This window comes from Canis lupus, chromosome 1 (genome assembly GCF_011100685.1).
Source record: "Canis lupus familiaris isolate Mischka breed German Shepherd chromosome 1, alternate assembly UU_Cfam_GSD_1.0, whole genome shotgun sequence".
Taxonomy (NCBI): Eukaryota; Metazoa; Chordata; class Mammalia; order Carnivora; family Canidae; genus Canis; species Canis lupus.
The window spans coordinates 97,760,277-97,780,923 of NC_049222.1; the positions used below are offsets into that span (position 1 = coordinate 97,760,277).

Consider the following 20,647-nt stretch of genomic DNA (forward strand, 5'->3'; position numbering starts at 1 on the left):
CTTGCCCACCATGTGCCACGCTCCCCTGTGGACCCCGGTTCTGTTTCCCCCACGGGAAGAGCTAGGTCAGAGAGCCTGCGGTGGAGACAGTCAAGACTTAGTTTGAAGCATGATGTCTGAGAAGCCTTCAAGACAATGAGATGGAGCTATCAGTTGGGTGTGGGAATTGTCTCCAAAATCCTATCCCTGGAGCAGATGTGGGGGCTTGAGATAAAGACTAGTGAAGCATTTGGAGCAGAGACGTAGGACCCTGAGGGTGGGAGTGGGTGGAGGGAACACACCACAGAGGCCTCAGGGCCTCAGCTCCAGCAGTCTCGATGGGGGATGGCCACCCAACAGGGCTTGGGAAGACAAGAGGGGGATGGGGTGTATCTTGCTGCTATTTGCCCAGCACCAAGCTTGGGGGAATCGCAGGATGAGGGCAGGATTATGGAACCTGTTTCTGTGGTGAGAGCCCTGTGATCTCTCTGCTATCCACACTGGGGAGGGGCCAGTGGTTCCTTCTTGCTTCAGAGTGAAGGGCTTCACGGAGGGATGCAGCCTTTGGCATGTCTAGTGCACTGATGGTCTCTATACCAGGAGTGGGTGTTGCTGACAGCTTCCTGCTAATGACCAGGCTGAAGGCCTGGGGGCAGGGGGCACCCCATGTGGGCTCTGAGCCCACTGGATCCACAGCAGCAAGAGGGCTACAGCTGGCCCATGGATGTGAATGCCAGAGGGGACAGATGTGTGGGCAGATGAAGGACCAACACCTTTACAGCACACGCACCCAGATAGTCCAAAGGAGCAGAGTCAGATGCAACCCTTGGCCCTGGCAGGGGCCCCAGCTCCAGGGCTGGTAGGATTGCTGTGTGAGCCCAACTTCCTCTCTACTTGTGTCTCCACGTCCCCATGTTCCCACAGGCCAAGGTGTCAGAAGCTGCAGCCTAAGGCACCTGCCGTCCTTGGCTTCCTGTAGTCTCCTCCCCAGGCAGCTCTAAATAGGGGAGGACGGCTCTACTTTTTCGTGGTGTTCAGGGTGTTTTACTGTTACCTGAGATGCACATCTTTATTACTGGAAATAGGAAAATGGAGTGACTTGCAAGTGCCTGGGGTCACTTTCTTGTGCGAAAGTGGGTGGATTAGATACAGAGTGTGTCTGGGGCTTCATCCAGGGCCAGGGAGTACTGGGACCCCTATGTGCACTGAGACAGGAGTTGGGGGCAGTGAGCTGGTTCTTGGATTGTCCCCTGCTCATCCACTCATCCAAGTAGCACAGAGGACAGAGAGGAGGTAGGCAGGATGGAGCCCTGTGGCCAAGTCACAGAGAAGGCAAGAAACTGGCAAAGAGTACCAGGGTGAAGAGAACATCAGAGCAGTGTGGGGTCAAGAGTTGAGGAAAGGGAGTGTGGCAAGGGAGAGAGGGGTCTGCTGAGGGCAGATGCATGTAAACAGGTTGCCCACCACATTTGGGGCCATGGCGGGTATGGGAGAATCTGCAGGGGCAGCTCGTAGGAGTAAGAGCTTGGAGGAAATGGAGTGAGGGCACAGGGGGCACCAGCACCAGCACCATGCTGGCCGTCCACCTTGAGGAGTTGCCATCACTTATTGAGCTGGCTCTTATGATGACCACTGTTTCCCACCCTATTAAAAACCTGGTTGCAGTGAGTAATGGTGTACACATGTCCGTGGCCCATCTCCCAGCATGCTAGAGAGTGTGCACCTGGAAGAGGATCTGTTGGACCAAAGGGTCTGAGCATGTCCTATCTTGCTTGATGCCATGAGTCTGTCCCACAGAGGCTGTGCCACTCCGCTTCTTGCCACATGGAGGGGTTTTTTATGATGTCTCATCAATCTCTGTCTGACCTTTGGCTGTGAGGTGGCATTTTAGCACAGTTTTTATTTTTTTAAAAGTGATTATTTATTTATTCATGAGAGACACAGAGAGAGGGGCAGATACACAGGAAGAGGGAGAAGCAGGCTCCCTGCAGGGAGACTGATGTGGGACTTGATCCTAGGACCCCGGGATCATGACCTGAGTCAAAGGCAGACCCTCAACAGCTGAACCACCCAGGTGCCCCTTAGCACAAGCTTTAATTTGTCATCTTATTTTGAGTAAAGCTGAGAATCTTTTCATGTGTCCAAGAGTTGCTTGTATTTCTTTTTTTCTGTGAATTCTTTATCATTTGTACATTGGGCTTTTGATATTTTCCTTATTGGGTTATATTAATTATCTTTCTGACTATGAAATGTTACCATTTTACTTCTGCATAAAGTTTTATTTTTATCCTCTTAAGTGTGTCAGTATTTTCTTTTTCTTTTTAAAAAGAACTTATGGTTTCATTACGATGAAATTAAGTTTGCAATCCGTTTAGGATTTATTTGTATATAAGGCACAAGACAGAAACCCAGTTTGATTTTCTTTTCCTGGATAGCTACCCAGACACTGAAACACCACTTACTGATAACTCTGTCCTCCTTTGGTGTGGATTGCTGTATTTTTCACTCTGGAGGAAGAAAACACTTTTTGCTCTGCCCTCCTGTGTTCTCTGACTAGGGCCCTGCAGACAACAGGCAGACTAACAGGAGAGAAGCAGGTGATTGATACACATAATACACATACACAGGGAAACTCGGTGATGAGTAACTCAAAGAAGTGGTTAGAACTTGGGCTTATATCACATCTTAACAAAGCACAAGCAATCCAGACAGAAGTGACAAAGCCTAGGAAAAGAATTTTGGGTTTCTAGGTGTGGCAAACTGAGGAGGCAAATACACATGGACATCCATGGATAGATAGAGCTAGTTGCAGCAAGTCGATTCCAGTGCTGGTTCTTGGTGCTGCAGGGGGCCCAGGGCTATCTGGTGATTCACCTCCATCCTTCCCTGTAGACAGGGCAGTGGGGCTGTCTCCACAAATTTATGTCCTATTTCTAGACAAATAAGGGAAGAGCAGAGCTATTTTTTTCACTTGCTGCCAGGGTGGCCTTTGTGGGGTGGTGTGTTCTACTCCCTTCCACCATATTTATCTTTCCTTTTTGTTTCTTTGTGCAACGGATGAGAGTTTGCCATCATACGTGTATATTTGTTGTTCCTTCACCCACTAGAATATAACATGATAACAAAAATCACCATTTGGAACACATATCTTTTTTTATGATTTTAGTTTGTAAAATGGTGTGTTTGGGGAGGGGGAGTGGGCAGCATGAGATGGATGAACGGGGACAACAGTGGTGCTCCATGAGTTCAAAGGACCCAGTTCTCAACTCCTGCTACACTCTGCAGCAGTTATGAAATGTGAGAGGTGGAAGTTCAAGAGAACCTTATGCTGAATGGGGGGAGGTGGTGGGACCACAACAAAGAGAGGTGATGAGTACTTTTGGGTGACTGCACAGGTGCCAGAGGTCACAGCATGGCTCACCTAGGTGGGATCATGCTGAACAGGTGGGTCGAGGTTACTCTCTGTTACTAATGACAAGGGAGCACCTGTTACTGCCACCTAAGACTCACTCCAGGATTCACTGCAATTGCACAAAGCCAAATTATTATTGCTAAATGAACAAATTGGGGTGGGAGCACTCATGCAAATGTGCTGTGCTAGAGAGTGAGGAGGGACGAGGAGAATCGTGACCTCTGTGGTTAGACCGCAGAGTGACCAGGCACGGAAGGGTGGCAGTTACTGTGTTACATCACATCCCTGTTTCAAATGGAAATGGACACCATTGGCCTGGGTGCAGAGATAATTCACACGCATGCAGGTTAGCACATGAGCATTACAAGCAAGTACGTGCGGGTGATGGAGAGAGGACATTTTTCTCAAGAGCAGCTTGATTTGCAGCTGTGTTGGGGAATTCTAGAGCTCACAAGGGGATCCTTTGGACTTTACCTGGTGCTGGAGCTCTGAGAAATTTCTGACATTTGCAAATCTTAAGGACAAAAGACTGAGTCTCCAAATGTGCCCTGGGCTGCTGCCTGACTCTCTGTGGGAGGACTTGCTTGACAGATGGGTTTATTATTTGCACTGCCTCCCACAACCCATTCTAATGTCCACGGGTGGGTCCCACCTCCCTCACAGAAGCTGCACGCAGGCAGCGGGGGGAGGCCTGTGGCCCAAGCTTCATGGCCCACCCGCTCAGACTCAAGTGTCATACAGGTTAGACACTTGACAGTTATCCTCTTGGGAAACTGTCACCCAAGGCTGATTTCTTTTTCTCATTGTCCATGGTGGTAGATCGGGAAAGAAATCTGAAGCTTATAATGGATATTTAAGGAGAGACCTACAGGATACTTCCTGCCGGATGATATGTTTCTGGCCTGCTGGGACCATCAGAGATTTGGCTGCTTTGCTCGGCCGAGTCTGTCACTTAATATAACAAGCACAGTGCAGAGATGTGCTGAACTTTTTTTTTTAATTAAAGAGATAAAATATAAATGCTGGGGTTTATTCAGCTCTATAAAGAGACAGCTTGACCTTCTTCAATAGGAATTTACTTTTAGAAGGTCCTTGGGTGATCATTTCGATAAAACCACAGTTAGAACGTTATTATAAAATGTGTGACTAAGCATAAACATCAAAAACACGCGTTCCTTTTAAATGAACTTTTTGTGAGTCACGGCGATTCAGTCCTGCAGTCTTTGTGGCATCTGAACTTCTAGAATGGTCTTTCTCTACCCTCTGCTGTGAATTCAGCAGCAAAGGTGAAGCTTACCTGAACAGTCTCTTACCTAATTTGACAAGGACAGGTTTCTCGTAAGAGCATTGTCGTGTGGTGGTAATTATTTTTCCAGATGATAGACAATAATCTCAAGAAGTATTAAAGCTTGCAGAATATTTCTGAGGACCCATTGTCTTGTTTGTCACCTGGCGTGTCCTGATCCCTGTTTCTTTCTTTTTCTTTCTTCCTGTGTTCTCTTACTGTCTCGTCCTTCCCCACGAGGGAGGGGAGATGTTCACATTCACCCAGCTCCTTTCTGGGCTCCTGACTTTGGAGCCACCTCTGGCCCGTCTCTGTCACTTCCCACTGAGGCCACTTCCCACTTTTGCTTTCAAGCACCTGCCGTCAGCCATGCCCCCTCCACCGTAGGCACCCCTGCCTCCACCATCTGGACCACAGCAGCCTCCATGAGGTCCATTCCGCTTGCTTCCCACCTCTCGAGGGCTCCCGCCCGGGAGGACCCTCTGCAGCCCGGCCTCCCGTCACATCCCCTGTACCTAGGACTCTCTTTGCCTCCTCTCCTCAGGGCACACCCTGTACATAGTAGTTGCTCAGCAAATGCGTGCTCCGGGGAGCTGCCCTGCACAGACCTCATGTCTGGCTCATTTGTGTACCGCGGGATAGCCTCTCCTCCCTCAGAACCTTTTTGGTTTTATGATACTAACTGTAGAAGCTAAGAATAACACTCAGAAGACCAAATTTCTTTTGATAACATTCTGACCTGCTTTGGAAGAAGGATGTTGACCCGTGGCCATGCTTGGCCAGGTCTGGGCCTGTGCCAGGACCATGGCCTTGAAGGGAACACCAATACATATCAAGGTCCTGCTTTATCGAATGGAATCCTCACCAAATATACAGGAGAGGAGTGTGTCATCGATACCTGTCATACCTATCACACCGTTAGGATGCATCCACCAGGAGGGCACTGCCCATCAGAGGTTCAAGATGACCTGTTCGTGTTTTGCACAGTTTTGCTCGTTTGAGGGGAACTAGGTGACCCCCGCTGCGGGGGGCCTACTGTCTACACTCAACTGCACAGCAGATGTTTTCCCTGGGGACATGCACATGTGCTCTGTGGGTTACAGAATCCTGAATAATGTGACAAAAGGATCTCTCTTCCTGCCCCCTTCAGGGAAGCCATCAGCCGTGTCTGTGAAGCCGTCCCTGGCACCAAGGGAGCCTTCAGGAAGAGAAAGGTACTGTTCCTGTGTCTCCTCCCCGCGTGGCACCTTTTGTCACCCCCCACCCGTCAGGATCCCCTTTCACTGCCTGACTCTCTGCGCTTTTAAAACAATAAGAGCGTAGGGTCCTTCTGCCATGTGATGGGCAGGACAGTTGTCACTGGCCGACCCAAGTCAGCTCTCTGGTTGCACCCCCAGTAACTAAACCTGCAGACAGTGATGGGAATAGACACAATCGACAGGACAGGAGCCCTTCTCAGCCTTTACGGGCATTAATTCACTTCAGTAGAATAGCTGCTGTGACAGATGCCCTGTGCTGGTAGATTAAAAAAATTTTTTTTAAAGATCTTATTTATTTATTCATGAGAGACACAGAGAGAGAGGCAGAGACACAGGCAGGGGGAGAAGTAGGCTCCATGCAGGGAGCCCAATGTGGGACTTGATCCTGGGACCCTGGGATCACACAACCTGAGCCAAAGGCAGATGCTCAACCACGGAGTCACCCAGGTGCCCCTGTGCTGGCAGATTTAACCAGCGGCTCTCGGGGTCAGAGTAAGAAGCACCAGATCTGTGGCGTGTGTGCCCCTCCTGGCTGATTTCAAGCTGTGACGTGACATCCCTGAAGACATGCGGTGGCAGGTCATTGCACAGCGTCCCCACCTGGCAAGTGCAGGGGACACAAGAGGCCAGAACAATGCAGATGAGCATTAATGTAGCAGAAACAGCTAGAAAGTGACAAGCTTTGAGTATTTATTGTTTTTTAATTGTAATTTATTTAACTGTACATTTAAGTAGTTTTTCATAGCAGCCACTTTTAAAGCCCAGCTCATAAAATTCCTACAAACTTAATAATTGTCTCTCATTAGCTGGTACAGTCCATTCCAGAATGCCATGGGCATCCCTGTTTTACAGATGGTGTAAGCTGAGGCACAGAGATAGAAGCCACAGTGTGCATAGGTGGTGGGCTGAGCTCAAGACCAGGTCACTCAACCTTTTCACCTGGCAGGGAGAAATATGGATTAAGAGAAAGCTCAGGAAAACTCTCCGGTTAAAAAAGTCTAGCAGGTATATAACTAATACCCACCCTCAGGACCATCTAGGCCCAGACTCCATCCTGGGGGCATCTCTGAGGTCTCCAAGTCTGTCCTGACACTGAGGTTTGCAGGCAGGGTGCATGCTTGTCCCTGCTACTCACAGAGTTGTGGGTGGGTTTTGTCATCATAGCTTGGGGACATCGGGGAAGCCACGGGGCTACTGGGGCTACTGGGTTCCTGGCAGAGAACTTTGGATCTTGAATCTCACATATGTTAACAGGGAGGGAGTCTGAGGATAGGGCTAGGGGAGTGTCTCAGAGTCAGTGAAGGTAGGGAAAGTAAGACCAAGTAAAACAGATTTCTGGGTCCCCCCCCCCTTAGAACTTAATCAGAATTTTGGAGGGTGATTAAAATGCTTTGTCAGGAGATTAAAAAAGGACCTAGCATTAATTAGCATATCAAACAGGGCACATTCTAATCTGAAAGGGAAGGATGGTCAGTGAGTGGGGCCTGGACCCTGGACTAGGAAGCAGGTGCCTAAGGCACCTGCGGGAAGGTGCTCAGTAGGAAAGCACAGTCCATGGGGCCGTGCAAAGGACCTTGAGTTTATCTGGGCCAGGTGGCACGTCCTGAGCTGGCTCTGGGCCCAGCAGGGGCTAATGACCATCTGTGAGCACTGGCTGGAGGATGTTCCAGCCACAGGCCTTGTGTCCCACCCCACAAGTGAGTGGGGGTGAGTGGCCTCCAGACTCCAGAGGATGCTGGACCCCTCTGCTCTGGCCCTAAAGGGTTTAACTCCCGGTGGGATGAAGCCGGTTTCTGAGCCTGGCAGCTGTGGACTCCGGTCTGTGGCACTTTCCCAGGCTTATGGGGGACATGGGACGTGGCCCCATGGGAGCCACCTGGACACAGACATCCTGCGAGTGTCCTCATCCCGCTGTGTGCACAGCTGCCTCTGCGTGTTTCAGAGCGTGTGTGTTAGTGTCGGATCCCGCCTCCCAGCTCCTCCGTGGCATCATCTCTGCCACATGCCTAGTGAGGGCGGGGAGATGGAGGTTTGGGGGTGTGGCAGATGACCGGGGGAGCACTGGAGAGGAGAGGCCGCGATGATGTGAACCAAAAGCTAACATGGCTTCTGCTTGATTCCACAGCCTCCCAGCAAAATGCTCTCCAGCATCTTGGGCAAGAGCAACCTCCAGTTTGCGGGGATGAGCATCTCCCTGACCATATCCACCGCCAGCCTGAACCTGCGGACGCCCGACTCCAAGCAGGTGTGTAGGCGCCCCGCCCCGCCCCGCCCCGCCCCGCCCCGAGCTCCGCCCCCACGGGTGTGCTGGGCCGGGGGGAGCACGTTCGTCTCAAATCTCTGCTCGCCTGCAAACTTGGGCCCCTTTGAAGGGTCGGCCATGGAGTGGTAGATGGAATTGGTTTTCTTAAATTCTGCTATAAATTGCCTTTTCCTTGAGGATAACAGGTGAAGTGTCCGATCTACGTGCAGTGTCAGGGCAGGTGCCTGTGTTTGGCACGGGCTCCTCGTTCTTGTCTTTTCACGCCCCCTTTCCTAGGCCGAGCCCGAGCTGCCAAGGCCCTCATGCTGCAGGACGGCCGAGGGAGGCAGGTCCCCTTGCCCCGAATCATGTGCCTCTGTCCCTTATCACATGATGTATGGCTGCTCCCATGTTTCTAGGGACCCTCAGACCGTGGCCCTCAGTTCTGTGGGAATATCTCCTAGTCCCCCCTTCTCCCTCATTCCTCTTCTAAAAAAGACTCAGGAAGAGCAGAAGGGGCGCAGCCATCCTGGGATTGGGGGGCTGGTTGGCTGTGTCAGGTCCTCACTGTTGCGGAGGATGGGTGTGGGGCTGGGCTCAGGGGCAGGAGGGCGCCTTCCAGGACGCCAGGGGCACATGTCCCAGCCACATCCCGTGGCTCTTCTGTAGTGGAGCGCACACCCAGCTGTTGCAGATTTGGAGCAGCCCCACTGAGAGAGGAGGAGCCCCCTGAACCCTCCCTCAGATGGAAACACCTGCTTGCACCTACTTGACCCTGCTTGCTCCCCATTTAGTTCCCATCTTACCTGAGGGGCCGCAACCACCGCAGACTGACAGTCACGCATTGTGGTGACCAAATATGATTTCCAATTGTTTTCCTCTAAGTCACAACACCCGCTTCAATTTCCAAACCGTAGTATTAGAGCTGCCTTACAAGCACAAATCCACACCTTTTAGAAGTTGATCCTCCTTCGGGGATTGATGGTGCTCGCCACCCTCCTGGTGGCCCCCTGCCCCGGGGACTGGAGGCGGGAGGATTCCGGAAGGCTCCACGTGGGGCAGTGGGCAGTCGGATCCAGGGCGACCTCCTTGTGTCTATCCATCTACACGCTCAGGTCTTTCTAGATCCCAAGTGCTTCTTGCAAATGCCAACAACCAAAGCAGGCATTTTAAACTGTCTTGTTTTCTCCTACGGCTCAGTCCTAGTCTTGCTTTGAGCGGGAAGGCCCTGGGATGGTGGGGTGTCGCCTCCCTAACTCCCCACTGCCTGCACCGAGGGCCTGAGGCGCCCCGCAGAGCTGAACCTGGTGGCCTTGGGGTGCGGGCAGGACCACTGTTTACAGCCCCAGAATTTACTTCACTGTCATTACATTCTCTTCAAAATGGTAAAAATAGCACGGAAACCTTACGTAGCTTTTTAAATTTAGGGCAGCTCCTAATTCACTCAGTGTCTGCTGAATCCCGCTGCAGCCTGCAGTTGATAAGGCTCATGGAAATTTCCCAGTTCGAAATTAACTCAGAAGGTCCTCGCTGGCCTTTGAATTGATAAAATTGATTACGAGAGCGCCCGGGGTGGCCCCCATCTCTGGCGGGCTTTCTGATTAGCACGCACCCTGGATTCACGTGGGGAACACACTTCCCTCTGCACTGGCTGTGGGTCTGTCTCTGCTGAAGACCGCGTGTGTCTTTGGGAGCGGACGTGCGTTGTGTGGGGAGACACACTCCTTGTCAGAGCTGCGACGGTGGCCACGGCACTGCCCGCTATAGTGCCGGGGTCTTGGGGTCCCCGTCTGACGAGCGGGTGCCCAGAGCTCCTCCCTCCCGGGTGCGATCAGACCCAGGTGCCGCGGTCCTGGCTTGCGGCTGGGGCATCGGGAAGGGCCCCCCAGAGGGGACCGCTGCCATGACCGACCTCAAGGTCGTGTCCGTAGGGCCCACCTTACCCATCCCGGGGGCCTGGCCCCTGTGCTGCGCGCCGACAGCTGGTGCTGGGAGCCGCGGGGCGGGGCGGGGCGTGACGGTGTCTCTCTCGTTCTGGGCCCGCAGATCATCGCGAACCACCACATGCAGTCCATCTCCTTCGCCTCCGGGGGAGACCCGGTAAGTGCCAAGTGCCGCGGCTTGCTCTCCTCGCGCTGCCCGGGCTTCCCGAGAAGGGCTGGGGGCGCGGGGCGCCTCTTGCCCGCGGGCGGGGAGGTACTGGGATCCCAAGCCCCAGCCCACAGGCCCCTCTGGACCGCCCTTCGGGTTCAGTTCCTTAGCCCCAAACTGGCAAAAGTCCCTGGAGTGTGGGCTTTGTGAGGTGCTCGTGGGGCGGCTCCCCAGCTTCAGCTCCCTGGCCGGCCAGGCCCTGCGCTTTTCCTTCCCGCTGTTGGGCCTCTGATTTCGTCCTTGGGGTCTACTGGAGGGCCGCGAGTTTACTGGATCTGGTTTATTCATAGATATTTGGAATTAGAATCTTTCTCCCCAAATTCAATGCTGTAGTCTTACTGGTTTGCTTTGCCAGCAGAGAAGGAGAGAGAGAGACAGAGAGGGAGGGAGAACAGAAGAGAATGTTCTATTTTTGCGTTGCTTCTTTCAAGAAGGTGGGGTCACAAGGAAATCTGCTCCCTACGCTTGGTCAGCAGCACCACAGACAGTGTCCACGTCATCAGAAAGCTGCCCTCTCCCTCCTCCCTCACTCCCTCCTCCCCCTCCCTATCTTCCTCCTTCCTCATCTCCCTCCTCCCTCCCCCATCTCCCTCCTCTCTCACCTCCCTCCTCCCCCTCCCTGCCGCCCACCTGCCTCATCTCCATCCTCTCCTTCCTCCCCTTCCCTTCTCCCTTCCCCCTTCTTCCCTCTTTCCCTCCTCCCCTTCTCTCTCCTCCCCTTCCCCTCCTCCTCCTTTCTCCTTTCTCCCATCCCCCTCTCCCTCCTCCCCCTCCCTGCCTCTCTCCTCCCCCTCCCCATCTTCTTCTTCCCCTTCCTGTCTCTCTCCCTCCTTCTTCTCCTCCTCCCTCCTCTCCGTCCTCCTCCTCCCCCAGAGTCAGACACACACACACACACCCCTACACACTGTAACTGCTGCTCACTGTCCCCGGCCAGTCCTCTGAAGCAACCCAGGCAAGAAATTGTCTTGAGGGAAGAGGAGCCAGTCAGCCCTTCCCAAAGCAAAGGGGATGAAAGTACCACCCCTGGAGACTTATCATACCATGTCTCATTGGCCCCAGGTTTTCACCGATCTAGGGGAATTTTTAAAAATTCTGACAACAAAATGAGTATTTTCTTGGAGCTAAATTTACTCAAAAAGCAAAATTGTCCTGACAAGATGCCCCTTTGCTGCTAAATAGTCTCCTATAATGAGAGCATGGAGGTTTAGAAGTGGTGTTTTATTACGTAGGAGTTGACAGGTCCAGGGCAGCCCAGGTGATCAGTGCCTGAGACCTTGTCTGGGTCTGGCTGGGGAGGGAGTATTTCCCATGCCCTGTGTTTATCCCACTTCTGCCCACATACACCTTTCCTCCCCTGCTCCCCCACCTGGGGAACGGCTGCTGGCTCATGCAGAGCCAGATGGAGGGGGCAGTTCCCACTGCTGGCTCTCATCTCCACATTTCCAAAGGACAGTACAGTCATGGCCAGGCATCTCGGCTGCAGACACCCTGAGCCTGCCATCCCCGCCCCAGCGGCTGCAGCCCCTGGGGAGATGTCATACAGGCAAGACCCTTGGGCCAGGAGATGTCATGCTTGGCAAGACCCTTGGGCCCAGGGCACTGGCAGGAGAAGGATTTGGCCGCCTTGCATGCAGTTCTTTGCCCTCAAACCCCCGCCTGATTGACAGAGGATGACGGAGCACCATCTGTGCACCCCTCAGGACCCACCTGACTCACGCTGTCTCTCGTAGTTAGGGGCTCATCCTCAAATCTCCACCGTGGTTTTTCCTCTTTCTCTTCCTCTCTGCTCCCTTTACTTTCTCTCCAACCCCTTCATTTTTTAGGTTTTATTGTAAAGTGAAAGAGCTCATTGAGACACACATTTAGAAAGTGGGAGTCTGCCACAATCAAAGCCATCTGTGGTGCGTTTCTGAGGATGTGGAGGGACAGGTGTGCCCGTTCTCCACCTGCACCGCACCTGCACACGTATCTGTCCTCATGCCATCCCCTGTGTTTGCATCGGCCCTAATCGACTTGCAGGGGCCCTAACGACTGGCTCAATATGATGCTTGGCACCATAGTTTCTGAAATATGGGAGGTGACCCAGCTTGAAAAATAAAAGGAAGGAATAGAACACACCTGTAACAACAGATTCTTCCAAGAACTTGTCTCAAACCTCAGCTAATGCTGATAGGATGAGTGGGTATACAGCAAAGAAAAACTCTGGAAACCAAATACGTTGACGTGTGTTAAAATTATTTTATTCTCCAGGATGCACATGGGTCTGTGAGCTGCTTTCAAATGTCCTCAACACCTTGTCATTAAAAAAAAAAAAAAGGAAGCATTCAGTGACCCTTAAAGAAATTCATGACTTTTTAATATTTTCTTCTGAGCTTTTTTTTGACACAGAAAATGTCAGGATACCAGGGTGGGGAGGGAACTCTGTTACTTTCCATTTTAACCAGTCCAAATGCATATTTGCATTTGCATAAGTTCCCATTCCATACTGATTTGTGACCAGGATAATTGGTAGATGTTTAAATAACACTAACAATTCCAGGCTGTATGCCTTATTCTGCCACTAAGTGTGTATCCACTTACTGCTTTGTGCCTTGGTTTACTCAGTAAGAAAATGGCATTTTGAAATATCAAAGAAGATAGACTGGAAAACACTGTTAATCCAGCCACTCCCCCCAAGAGATGCACTGTTATTTTAATCTACTGTCATTAACAGTGCTCCAAGTTCCCCCAGGGAAGTGCCAGAGTGCTGGCCAGGCTCAGAAGGTCTAGGGGAGTGGGAACAGCGATGGAACAGTCACAGGACAGGCACCAGCAGCCCCGTGTCTGGAGCTCGGAGTGTTCCATGTGTGGCTGTGTGATGTCTAGAACAGTGTTTTGAATAGCAATACACTCCCGCAGTGAGCCAGAAAATGATCAGTATTAACATGAGAAGAGCTCTGCCTTGGCTCAGCCATTAAGCATCCAAGGGACAGGACACGTGGGACACAAGTCACATCCCTTGCCTGGCCTTCCTTCCCCAGAGCAGCATTTCTCAGACTGCAATAAGAAAGTAAAAAGAAGAACTGCCTTGCCTATGAGCTGATGCATAATGATTTTGTTACCCAAATAGGCACAAAAATCAGTCAAGTATAGACTCCTTAGGTTTATGCTTCTTGTTGAACACTAAACCCCAGTCAAATTCAAACATTTACTACTGATAAACACAGTAAAGCCAGTAACATTCAAAGTAACGTTAATTTCCTGTGATGGATGGTTTTGCCGATGCTGGATTTCCACTCTCGGCATGACTCTAGAAGCAGCCACCACAGTACAGGATCCTTCAAGGTCAGCATCTCTCCACTACCCCGGGTGCCTGGATGACTCAGTACTTCCACTAATTTATTCTATTCAAGCCAGCACTTCAGTGATACATCATTATGTACAAATGTGACATTAATTGCTTGAGTTGGGGCAAAAGCATCTAGTCTGAGTGTTCTTTTTTTCTCTAATTCTTTAAAAACCTGGCACCCTTAAAATTGGAGACCCAATAGACAACCTTGACGCTGACATCACATGCAGAACTGACACCACAGTGGTTGTTCAGATGGTTCTGGATATTCTTGCATTAATTTTTAAGATTATCATGGCAAAGAAAACAGATTTAAAAAAAATTCTGGTGACATCTCAAACATATCTGCCCGGCCCCAGGGTTTGTGGATCACAAACTGAGAGACATGAGTGCTATCATAGGACACTTCCAACGCTGTCATCTCCTGAATCCATGGAGAGCATTTGTGACCACAAGCGGCAGTTGGCTTCAGATCCTGACCAGATCTTCCTTGATGGAAATGACCGGTGGCTGGGTTGATGGTCTGTGCTCTACACCCTTCCCAGCTCAGTCTGAAAAGACTAGTGGATAGTGGCCTGAATAGGAGGATGGAACAGCATAGGTGGGTACATGCAGGAGGGGCCCCGGGTAGCAGCCCATCATGTCAGAAGCCTCTGGAGAGCCCTGGCTGTGGGCTCTGGGAATCGGCATATGGACAAGTACCCTGCAACTGGCACCACTAGCCATAGGTGCTCATAACCAGTGCACACCCCCACGCTCGTTGTCCTCCCCACTCCTGTTGGGGGGTTTTCCTGGAGCACTGCAGAGAGAGAAAGAGAGAGAGAGAGAGAGAGAGAGAGAGAAGAGGGGGGAGGTGTCTTGGGCATGGAGAGAAGTAGAGGAACACATGACACAGCATCTTTCAGATGCTGAACACACCAGGAGCTCGTCAATAACCCTGGAGCCTTCCAAGCAGTGACATTTGGGAAGTAGCTGCAAGAATGGGGTGAGCCTTCACCAGTTGCCTCCCTGAGATTTCTTTGAATATTGAAAATGTCAACTTTACGGGGAGGTCTTCCCTGCTTTCAAGAATGAAGATAATTATTGATTCCTCTGCTGGTTTAGAAACTAAAATCCACGTGGCGGCCCCACCCACTTCTGAGGGCAGAGTTTCCTCCATGCACTGATTAGATGAGGAGGCAGCCAAGTGGACTAGTGTGTCACCTGTAACTGCCAGATTACTACATGGAGCCCACATGTTTAAAACGTCTTAAAAGGATTAAAATGACTGCTTACGTCTGAGAAGAAAAGAACTGTGATGTCTCATCCATCTTTGCAACCAACCTTTGAACATTCACTTCTGGTTTCCTCATGGCCTCTGCACCAGCAGCACTGCATCACTGGGAAGCTTGTCAGAAATGCTCATTTGGGGGCCTCACATCGGACCCACAGAATCAGAAGCCCGGAGGTGGGGCCCTGCCATCTGCTTCCACAAGCCCCGCGAGGGATGCCGGCACCAGCTCAGGTGGAGGGCCGCTGTTAGGCAGAGTGGAGGGCAGTGGCTGCAGCCTCCACTCTCAGGACCATCTTCCTCATATGCAGTCTACTTAGGTCAGATTGTCTGGGAGTTGGGCTTCCGACCTCCGTGTTGTTAGCGCCCCTCAGGGGGGTCCAACATGCAGAGAACGGGGTGCACCTCACATCCCTGCTGCCCGGGGTTCAGGCACAGACAGCAGTGTCAGCGCCAGTGCGAGCTGGCTGTGGATGCAGAACCCCAGGCCTGGCCGGTGACCTGCTGAGTCTGAATCTTCCATTTGGGTGACTACTGCCCATGGTGGTTGGAGGAAGGCCACCTCTCTGGGAGCGTTTGACTCCTGAGCTGGTGTGTGTGCTGTGCGTCTGGCTGTGCCGACTCACCTGTCATTAGTGATGTGGATGTCTCATTTCTCTTTGACAGGACACAACAGACTATGTGGCATACGTAGCGAAGGACCCTGTTAATCGCAGAGGTAAGCAATGCTTGACTTACACTCTCTTGCTCGCAGGCAGACAGGCTTAATGCTGGACACCAGATGTTGCTCATCATCTCGGCTCCCTTCGCTGACCGGAGCACGTGTCCTGTCGTGTTGTTAATGGTAATTGAGGTTTGCAGGCAGTCAAGTGTGGCAGCAGACTCCGCCGGGTTAGGAGACGCTGGACGACTGTGAGCTTCAAACACACACCTGTGCGCACCTGGCCGTAGCTTGGCACACCTGGTCCACAGTCACAGCACCCACTCGGGTCCTGAGGGTGGCCTGGGTCCCACCTGGAACCCTGCACATAGCGCACCTGTCCCGCTGTCCAGCTCCAGCTTCACTGCCAACTCCACTGCCTGGCACAGCCTTGCAGCTCAGCTCACCTGCCAACCCCCTCATGCCCTACAATGCTGCCAGGGCCTCAGACGTAGGCTGGATGGGGCCTCTGAGGCCTTCAAGGACTTTCCATCCCCGTGGATCCTTTCCTACTCGATCCTACCTCCATGCCCCCCCACCCCATTCTGTAAGTGCCAATGGCCTGGGTGGGCACACTGACCACAGGTGCGCGACCCTTGAATACCCTTGAATATGGGCGCTTCCCACAGTCCCAACTTAGAACTCGTGGATGGAGTTGCCATCGCCTTGGGGGGGGTGTATAGCAATCTAGAGCCGCACTTATGCCTCCTCCCACCCTCCATCCCAGGTACCAACTGTTAACATCTTCTAGTTTGCTTTACAGAACTTTTTATCTACATACATATACATATGTTCTCTTCTGTTAAAATTCCAATGCAAATGAGATCTTAGCATTATGTTTTGGCCCCCTCCCCCTTACCATCTCTTGGATGCGTTTCCAAGGCAGGCAGGCAGCAGGGAACAGGTAACTGTCGGTGATGTGGTGAGGTGAGCTTCATCCGCCAGGTGAACTGAGTCCCAGGGGTCAGTCTGTGCACAGATGTCCCTGCCTTGCTGTGCGGCCCCTCTCGGGGGGCATTTGCAGAGAGGTTAGATGGTTCAGAGGTCAGTGAACCTTGCAGATCACCACCCAGTCTGGCTATAAAAATTTGCATTCCCGTGTTAGTGCGTGAGGATGATTTTCCACCCAGCATCCTCCTGCCCCGGGTTGGTACTCGGGGCTGTGGCGGGGCTGCCTGCCTTCCACGCCATCAGAGAAGACAAGAGCTTTCTGTGTCAGCCTTATTTGCCCCCAGGTGCACGGGTGTCTGGGGGGCGAGGTGAGGTGAATGTCCTGGATTATCCTGGCCACATCCTTACTCCTGAACCAGAGGTGGGGCGATTGGGAAGCTTTGAGCCTAGACAGGAGGGGGGCACGGACGGTCCTGATGAGCCAAGGACCATCCGCAACAGCCCTTGCTGACATCCGGAGCCCAGCAACTCCCCACCTTGCAGCAACTTTCCTGTAGAAGCTGCAGAGAAGCAGGGCTTGGCCTGGGTGAGAGCGGCAGATGAGAGGCTCCCCACTAGCCTGTTCTCCCCGTGGGAGGCTGCCTCAGGTTTGCTAGGGCTCCTGCGTACAAGGCCACAGGCTGTGAGCCCCTCCTGTAGAGGGCACCCTTCCTGCCTCTCCAGCTCCTGGTATCCCGGCTTGTGGCCACTTGGCTCCAGGGTCTTTCTTCACAGGGCCTTCTGCCTCGAGCGGGTGCCTGTCTGCACTGGGGCACCTGTGATACTGGGTTAGGGCCCCCCACCTCCCAGCCTGACCTCATCTCCCTGGTGGTTAAGTCCCTGCCAATCTGACGGGTGTGAAGTTACTTTCTAAGCGTTTAGCCAGTCTGCCTCTGGGGCTGGGAAGCGGCACCCGCCTGGTCTGTACAGGGGAGCTGGAGCCCGGAGCTCTTGCCAGTCTCTGATGTAAAAGTCCCAGCAATGCGGGGCCTGCAGACGCCCCAGAGGACAGGCTGCCATTGGCTGGAAACTGTGTTGAGGTTGGGGGCCTGCGCCTCTCTGGTGAGAGTTCACCAGTGTCGCTGCTCCTTCCAAGGAGCCCACGAGGTGCCGGAGCGTGGGGATGTGGCTGTGGCATCTGCAGGCTCTGCTGCCCTCCCCTATCTGCCCATCAGCCCATTAGGCAGCATGCACCCGCAGCCCTGCCCCTTCCAGGTGTGCCAGGAACTGCCTTAGAGGGCCGGTTCCAGGTGTCTGGGTCCCTGCTGTTTGGACTAGCAGGGCCCCACAGATGGGTCGGGAGGCACCCTCTGTCCTTCCCTCACCATGGCTGCTTTTCAGAACGAAGGGAAGCTCCTTCCCCACTCTACTCTTCTCCAAAATGCCACCGGGCAGCATCCTTGGCTGGGGCCAACCAGGGGGTGCAGGGGGCATGTGTGACTGGAAGCGGTCAGGTGGGAACCACCGTGTCTGCCTCCCTCCTGCTTAGACTCCTGCCTCCTTACCAGCTGGAGAGACACGTCCCCTCCTACCGCTCCCTGCGCAGCCCCACACCTCCAGCAGCTGTGTAATATGGGCTTGCTCTGTGCCTCCAGGGTTGATGTTTAATAAAAACCAATCCCGGGATGCCTGGGTGGCTCAGCGGTTAAGCGCCTGCCTTCGGCCCAGGGCGTGATCCTGGAATCCCGGGATCGAGTCCCACATCGGGCTCCCTCCATGGAGCCTGCTTCTCTCTCTGCCTGTATCTCTGCCTCTCTCTCTGTCTCATGAATAAATAAATAAAAAATCTTTAAAAAAATAAAATAAAAACCAATCCCAACAATAAAATTATAGAAATAATCAATAATAAAAATGCAGCTGGGCATCGGTCTTCTTGGGACACACCTCTCGGCCATCCTTAGTGTTCCCAAGGGCGTGCACTGTGATCGGGAGCTGAAATACAGCCACGTGGCTTTTCCCAGGACATGCTTTTCCCCATGTCCTCCGTGGGCTCTCCTCCAGCCTGGGGGGGACAGGAAGCTGAGGACCCCCGGGCCTGGCAGCAGCCATCCCAGTGAGCTGCATGGCCCGGCTGGCTTTGTGCAGCCAGAGGACGGTTTGGTGGTGTCACGGGTGTGGGGACAGCTCCCCTTGTGGAAGTGCCTCCTCCCGCCGCCTGCCCACTCCCGCCACACCTCTAGGGGGCCCCCCTGAAATACAGTGACGTCCTAGCCATTGTTGGGAGCCACATGGAGGGTGACACTGGCACTGGCACCTCTCTCGGCGGACAATACCTTTACCCCGTTACGACAAGACCATGCTATGCAGGTCACACAGGGTGGGCTGGGACTCTGGCGGCCCTCCCCCCCCAACCAGGACGAGTGTCTGGGAGGAGACATCCTACTCTCTCGTGGAGTGGGGACCCGCCCTCTGCCTCTGATCCTTCTTTTTTCTGGCGGTTCATACCAATTCTGCCTCAGCCATGCTGCCGGCCAGGGTGCCCTCCAGGGCTGGCGGGGGCCTGTCACAGAGTGGCTAAGAGTTGCTCCAGGCCCCCGAGGGGCCCTCATCGGGCCACTGACCCCCCGCCCCCCAGCTTTGATCTGCTCTTTAACACAGGCTGCTTTTCTGAGAACCTGCACGAGTAGCCTATGTCACATGGGAGCAGGTGCAGGTGGCATGTGGTGGGAGCCCCCGGTGAATTAATAACCCCTTTAAATTCATCTTTGGTGTCTTTGAGTTGCGACACTCAGTGAGGACACTTGACTCCCACTGGGAAGTAAGCAAACAACCTCCTCTGCATCCACGGGGTAGCTTAGGCCTCACTCCACAAGAGCTGGGTTAGGTGGGTTCTCTAGGCCCCCGGGGCCTTGGGGGGGCTCATTTCTTGCTATGATCCAGTTCAGATGTCGCCGATGTTCCCATCAAACAGTTTACGGATAAATGGGTGTTTCCTTCCAAACCCTGCTTCTCTCTGCTGGGCTCTGAGCTGGTATTTTATAGACTGTTAAGAAATTGTTAAGAGCAATCAATTTGAAATTAAAAATGTTAAAATGCATTTACAAATACAACCATTAGTTTTAGACAGCCGTTGAGAGGTGCATCCCCATGGCAACAGTTTGCATCTGTGGCACTGCTGGGACAGCCGGTGAGGGACACGCACCCCACCACCCCCTGCTCCCTGCCCCTCCCCACTGTGACCTCACCGTGGGGAAGGGCTCCCACGGAGGAGCCTGCTGGCCCCCCGGTCTCTAATGGGGCCTGTGCTGCTTGTGCTCACAGCTTGCCACATTCTGGAGTGCTGCGACGGGCTGGCTCAGGACGTCATCGGCTCCATCGGACAGGCCTTCGAACTCCGGTTTAAGCAGTATTTGCAGTGTCCTTCCAAGGTCCCCGCATTCCACGACCGGTGAGTTGCACTGTGACACCATTTGCATGGCCTTTCTGTGTTTTACAGCCTTTCCTCTCAAAATCGCTCGAGAGGAGAAAACCACGACATGGCCTCCATGGGGTGTGGGTCTGGACAGACATGGTCATTACAGGGCTCCCAGCTTGGAGGCACCTGGTGAGGCCGGGCTGAGGCCCAAGAGACCCACAGATGGAGGCCAACATATGGGCGATGCTCTGAATGTTTAGGAAAACATTTTCCAGAAACTATAGGGACGGTAGCCAAGGTTACACAAATGTGTTGTAAAATGTTTGGTGCTGTTTCTCTGCAACCAGGTGAAGCTCCCATGTGTCTCCTCCTTGGGTCTGCATGGGGCAGGTGCGGCATGTCCCTTGTCTTTGCCATCATGGGTAGCACAGTCATGACTTGGGGCCTCTCCATGATATCCTGAGGTGCGTGGCCTAGGGACTCAGGGCCTCCTGTGGCCTGGGTACGCATGCCCCACAAGACGTGTTTTTATACTCTTTATACACACCCATTTATCCGTAAACTGCATATACTGTATATAACTCTATGAATCGTATGTAACATTGTATACACTGTAATCATAAGTTCTAAAGTTTGTTCACTTATTCTCCTGCCACTTTTAAGTTTTATATAGAATGGGACATAGTCATTAAAAAGAGTAGTTGGTATAGGTGTATTACCAAAATAATTCTCAAAA

The 20,647-nt window shown here is 52.7% G+C and overlaps 1 protein-coding gene across 1 annotated transcript in view; it reads left to right on the top strand.

Moving 5' to 3' along the window:
• SHC3 (SHC adaptor protein 3) overlaps nucleotides 1–20,647 on the top strand; it is a 108,734-nt gene that overhangs the window by 49,902 nt on the left and 38,185 nt on the right. The window contains exons 3-7 of the mRNA XM_038527325.1: nucleotides 5,827–5,890; nucleotides 8,061–8,180; nucleotides 10,224–10,277; nucleotides 15,593–15,644; nucleotides 19,818–19,944. Coding sequence (XP_038383253.1) covers nucleotides 5,827–5,890; nucleotides 8,061–8,180; nucleotides 10,224–10,277; nucleotides 15,593–15,644; nucleotides 19,818–19,944 — 417 coding nt within the window. The remainder of the gene's footprint in view (nucleotides 1–5,826; nucleotides 5,891–8,060; nucleotides 8,181–10,223; nucleotides 10,278–15,592; nucleotides 15,645–19,817; nucleotides 19,945–20,647) is intronic.